Genomic DNA, 6,000 nt, shown 5'->3' on the forward strand with positions numbered 1-6,000 from the left:
ACCAAATAGTCTCTTATTAGCAACGTATCCAAAAGCGAGGGTCTGATATGTTCTGGAGTTGTTTCTCTACATTGAGATTGAGATCTTATGGCAATATATGCAGAGGCTGGAAAGGCTTTAACCCAAAAGAGATCAGACAAAGGCTGAAGTCAAACCGTAGTGTGGATTTCAAAAGGTGATGCTATTGAGATAATTAGCGTGGAATATGTAACTAAATTGTTTAACCATTATAGTTTCTTTCAACATAAGCTTTTTTTCTTGCATAAATGGGATTTAAAGTCTGTGTGTGATAATGAGTTTTGGAGAGCTGCTGTTTTTTCATGTCTTACATTTCTGGTTTATACAAAATGACCTACAATAACCTTTCGTTTAGTTTCACTTGCGTTACTAAAATGAAAGGGTGTCCTGCAACTTTTCACACACCCTGTATAATGTTTAGATTCATGACAATATTATATAATATAAAATTATATAATTTTATAATTATATATTAAATAATAATAATAAAAATAATACATTCAGAGTAATACAAAGTAATGTTACTCTATAATAATTTTTCACACTGACTTCCTACCATAAGCTTAACTGTTAATATTTTAACCTGAAGAGAATTACAAGCAGCTAGCACATACAAGCATTGAACATTACTTTACATTATATGGTTGTTAAATCCCTGCTCTCGTGGAAAAACAAAAACATACGCAATACTTATGACACTTACTGATCTTTGGGTTAGAAACATTGGCCACAACAGTAAATGTAGGTCATTATATAAGTAAGCTACTATATGATTAGTTATATTAAAATATAAATTTGAGAGATTTCAACTCTGAGATATATTACAGAATAAGTAAAAGTAAAAAAGGAGAACTGTACCTTCAGAGTCTTTTTCATAGAACACGCCATGTGGATGAATTGAATAAGGCCGAGAAGCAAAGTTCTTCATATGCACCTCAATGTCATCACCCACTTCCGCACGGATCACTGGTCCGAGGAAGCCCAGCCATTCTGGCTTAGGAATCTCAGTGGTGAATTGCTCATTAGTGTACTGCCGATACACAGCTTTCTTATATTTGCTGCCAATTCGTGTTTCACTGTGTTCCAGAAACACAGAGGCATACCTAACAACAAAGAGAGAAGAGCAGGTGGTTTCCAGAGACCTGACATCATGACGACATTAAAATGAAACAAAACACAGCACTAGCTTTTCACTGCACAACAGGTTTTGCCTGGTGCCTGCTTGCATTTGATGATGCTCAACTAACATTCACATAACATTCAATGTATGTCTTTTAAATGCAATTGATCTATAGCGTAAAAGTAAATAATTCTCTATTGAATGTAACCCTACAACCAACTCTAACCCAAACTCCAATCTTAACATTTTAGAACTGAGTTTAGATTTAGATTTAAAGTTTAGGTTAAGGGTTAGGGTTCAGTGTAGGGTTAGATTTTAGGGTTGATTAAGGGTTAAGGTTAGGGTTAGAGTTAGGTGTAGGGTTAGATTTTGGGGTTGATTAATGGTTAGGGTTAGGTGTAGGGTTAGATTTTAGGGTTGATTAATGGTTAAGGTTAGGGTTAGGTGTAGGGTTAGATTTTAGGATTGATTAATGGTTAAGGTTAGGGTTTGGTGTAGGGTTAGATTTTAGGGTTGATTAAGGGTTAAGGTTAGGGTTCGGTGTAGGATTAGATTTTAGGGTTAAGATTAGGGTTAGGTGTGGAGTTAAATTTTAGGGTTGATTAAGGGTTAAGATTAGGGTTACATTTTAGGGTTGATTAAGGGTTAAGGTTAGGGTTCGGTGTAGGATTAGATTTTAGGGTTGATTTAGGGTTAAGATTAGGGTTAGGTGTAGGGTGAAATTTTAGGGTTGATTAAGGGTTAAGGTTAGGGTTAGATTTTAGGGTCGATTAAGGGTTAAGGTTACGGTTAGGGTTCTGTGTAGGAATAGATTTTAGGGTTGATTTAGGGTTAAGGTTAGGGTTCGGTGTAGGGTTAGATTTTAGGGTTGATTAAGGGTTAAGGTTAGGGTTAGATTTTGGGGTCGATTAAGGGTTAAGGTTATGGTTAGGGTTCCGTGTAGGAATAGATTTTAGGGTTGATTTAGGGTTAAGGTTAGGGTTAGATTTTAGGGTTGATTAAGAGTTAAGGTTATGGTTAGGGTTCAGTGTAGGAATAGATTTTAGGGTTTATTTAGGGTTAAGGTAAGGGTTAGATTTTAGGGTTGATTAAGGGTTAAGGTTATGGTTAGGGTTCGGTGTAGGAATAGATTTTAGGGTTGATTTAGGGTTAAGGTTAGGGTTCGGTGTAGGGTAAGATTTTAGGGTTGATTAAGGGTTAAGGTTAGGGTTAGATTTTAGGGTTGATTAAGGGTTAGGGTTAGATTTTAGGGTTGATTAACGGTTAAGGTAAGGGATAGTGTTCGTGTAGGGTTAGATTTTAGGGTTGATTAAGGGTTAAGGTTAGGGTTAAGTGTCGTGTTTTATTTCAGGGTTGATTAGGTGGTTAAGGTTAGGGTTAGGTGTAGGGTTATCTTCTATTTTGAATCATTTACATTCAACATATGGTTAAGTTGCCGTTAAAAGACCTTTAGTTGAATGTTAGTTGAATGAAAAGGCCATCAAATGGACCATCCAAGTAAAAGTGTTACCTCCTGGTGCTTTGGTTTGTTTCTGTTGAGTATGGGGCTCCAAGTGCTACTTGTATAATCACAACATTAGTTATTTGAAAATCTCATTCATATCTGAACAAAACCTGTAATTATAACAGAAATATTCCTAGATAAATTTATATTAAGTGGAATTGGGACCCAAGAATTAGTGGTGATACCCAGCCTTATTACTTCCTGAGTAAAACAGCATTTCCAGTCTCAGCAAAACTCACAGATCAAACTGTCCTTCTGACACTAAAAACCGGTAAGTTGTTAACCTCTGAGCACTTCTTATCAAATGCACCTGCTAAAGATCTGCTAAAGTCCCTGATTATGCCTCCACGTGTAGAAACCCTGCAATAGGCTCTCCATACATGCTGACAATACAGTAGCTGCATTCCAAAGTCTATAGGCTGCAGCAGAGGGGCCCACAATAAGACTGTTCTATTAAGACTTCTTCTTAGTAGTCTGTGGGTCACACATCTGGAATAGTCTAATGAGGCTTTGTGATGATGACACATGCAACCATCTCATGATCACACTTCTTCAGAAAAATAACTAATAAATCATTTTAAAACAAACTTTGAACCAGAGTCTTTGTTTTCCTACATTCTCCTATGTTTTCCTTCCAGTTTTGTATTTTGTGGGATGACAAGATATCACAATAGAATTTTTTCTCAATATCATGCAGCTCTACAATATACCGGTACTCAAAGACCCATCCTACCCCATGCATCAGCTGTCTGATCTGCTGTCCTCTGGGAAATGCTTCAGGCCAATCACATTATGGAAGAACAGCTTCTACCTCAAAGCCATAAATAACCTGAAAACTACCAAACACCCACATTGAGTGTTTTGAACAAAAAAGCATTTTCACACACACACACACACACACACACACACACACACACACACACACACACACACACACAAACACACACACACACTACAGCACACTTTTCTCATATGTACTTTCACATATGTCCTTAGATTTTGGATTTTTTTGCAGTATACCTGCTAACGCAAAAGCCTACTACACACAATGCTGTGCAAAAAGAAAAAACAAGAATCCAGATCAAATGTCTACCATGGTATTGGTTCAGTAACTGTAAACTGTAGAAGAAAAGAAAGGGGGCAGATATTTACTCAGTTTCCCAAAACAGTCAGTGTGGGTGTTTGGCAGTTTCAGTTCATTTATATCTTTGAGGTAGAAGCTGTTCTTTAATCCGTTTGTCCATAATGTGATTAACCTGAAGCATTTCCCAGAGGACATCAGATCAGACAAGTAATGCACGGGGTAGAAGGGGTCTTTAAAACATTACTCAAATAGGGCTATTGACTGTATACCAACTCTGCATATAACCATGCTCTTATAACTGATGCTCTTAAACACATCAGAAGGACAATAAATTCAAGTAATTAACTCTTGACAAGTTTCAGCGCAGTGGTTAAACTGAAAGCCATTCCTCATGAAGCAAGCTGACTGAAAAAATCCAGCCAAGATCTGCAAAGATGTCATCTAAGCTAGAGATGCTACTTTGAAGAATCTAAAATATAAAACATATGCTGGTTTGTTTAGCACTTTTTTGTTTACTAAATACTTCCATATGTTTTTCTTCACAGTACACAGTTTCATTATGACTTCTAGAAAACGAAACTGCAAATTTAGGGCGTTGAATAACAAAACAGAAACCAGAAACAACAAAAACTAATGGAACTCAGAGAGGAGTTCAGTACTGTCTGTGTATGAAGTTTTTTATTTATTTATTCATTTATTTTTTGTAGATAAATCAGATTTTGGGCAAAAGTTTAGGAAGCCCAAAAAGATTCATTCTCTCTAGATAAAGATCAGATTGTACTGAATACTACAGCAGTTCATAATTCATTATAAACAGTCCTGTTCATTCAGAAAACACACTCTTTTATACAGACACTAATAAACTAACTAATTAAACAGTTTATAACTCACTGATCTTCACTGATATCCAGACCGCTGATGAAGTTTTTTCCTCCGGGAGCGTAGTCCCACTCCTCCTCCCGGATACCTATATGGTAGGTCCGTGTGCGGCTGTGGCTCAGGCTGAGCAGCGCGGCCAGGCAGATCAGCAGCGCGTAGAGCCGCGCTCCGGACATCGGGACGGAGAAACCGAGCTAAAACCAGAGAAACCAGGAGCGCAGGGACTTTACACAGCCGGTAAACCCGCGGCTCTGTGGTCGAGGTCAGCCGGTAGGAAACGCCCGTGTCCAACAGTTAAAAGAGGAAACCGAAAGTGCCATAGTCACCTCACAGTTCCTCAGCCCCAACCCAACCAGAGGCGGAGTACAGAGAGCCTGCCCTGCCCCCTCAGTACACTACCACCACCACCACCACTAGGGGTGGTAAATATATATATATTTATATATTTCACTAAATTTTAGGTCTCTCAAAAAAGGTAGGTTTCGGCTCTTGCTCATAAATGTTCATACATGCAAATATATCGCCTCTGATTGGCTAACAGCACTGAAGCAGAGAACGCCTACCTGCCTTCCCCCAAAGTCAATTTTACAGCTTTAAAACTCAAACGACAAAATGTTTTCAGTGATACAGCCTTAGTTATAAAGATATAGCACTGAGTTCTAGATAAAGTTAACCCTTAAAATTCGCTTACCTCAGAGCCCAGCACTGTCTCTGTCCGTGGCCAGGGCTGGACTAGGACAATAAATCGGCCCTGGCATTTTTGGTTCAGACCGGCCCCTCATAATTAGCGGAGCCCAACCGACTTGTAATTTCTGTATGTGAGGTTACAGAGAAGCATCATATATAAATATGTTAAATATAAGAAGTTTAGTCTTTTGTTTTGTCTATTGTTAACTCCACCATTTTTTTGTCTGCTCTGCTTAATTCAATTGTTTCTTTATCGTATTTTTTTATTCATATCTAATATGTATTTTCTGAATTTCTCTGATATAACAGCTCAATTCAAATTCTTTAAGTTAAATGTGCTTCCTCCTTTAAACAGCTATAACATGTATTTGTATCAGGCTACAAACCGGGCTGTTTTATTAATTCATGCAACGCAACTATGTCTTAAAAGCATTTGACATTGTTTTACTCTTATTCAGTGTGGGCTTAGCTTTTGCTAATATTACTTTTATATTGTATACACTTACTTTTTAAGTTAACTAATCATTTATCAGTTTTAAAATCTGTTATTTCTATTTATAACTATTTCCAACAGCATTGGCCCCTGAGGACTGTCGGCCCACCGAGCAAACGCCCGGTACGCCAGATTACCAGTCCAGCCCTGCCCGTGGCCAAGAAACATTATCAACACTACGAGCCGAGAGCCCAGACTACCCGCCCGGGCGGCGG

The 6,000-nt window shown here is 38.0% G+C and overlaps 1 protein-coding gene across 1 annotated transcript in view; it reads right to left on the reverse strand.

Annotated features, from left to right (window-relative positions):
• Positions 1-5,479, reverse strand: part of hephl1a (hephaestin-like 1a) — a 36,384-nt gene extending 30,905 nt beyond the window's left edge. Inside the window, exons 1-2 of the mRNA XM_049476810.1 lie at positions 4,618-5,479; positions 877-1,121 (exon numbers count right to left, since the gene is read on the reverse strand). Coding sequence (XP_049332767.1) covers positions 877-1,121; positions 4,618-4,781 — 409 coding nt within the window. The 5' untranslated portion in view covers positions 4,782-5,479. The remainder of the gene's footprint in view (positions 1-876; positions 1,122-4,617) is intronic.
• Between the last annotated feature and the right edge of the window lie 521 nt (positions 5,480-6,000).

The sequence above is a fragment of the Astyanax mexicanus genome, chromosome 4, assembly GCF_023375975.1.
Source record: "Astyanax mexicanus isolate ESR-SI-001 chromosome 4, AstMex3_surface, whole genome shotgun sequence".
NCBI lineage: Eukaryota > Metazoa > Chordata > Actinopteri > Characiformes > Acestrorhamphidae > Astyanax > Astyanax mexicanus.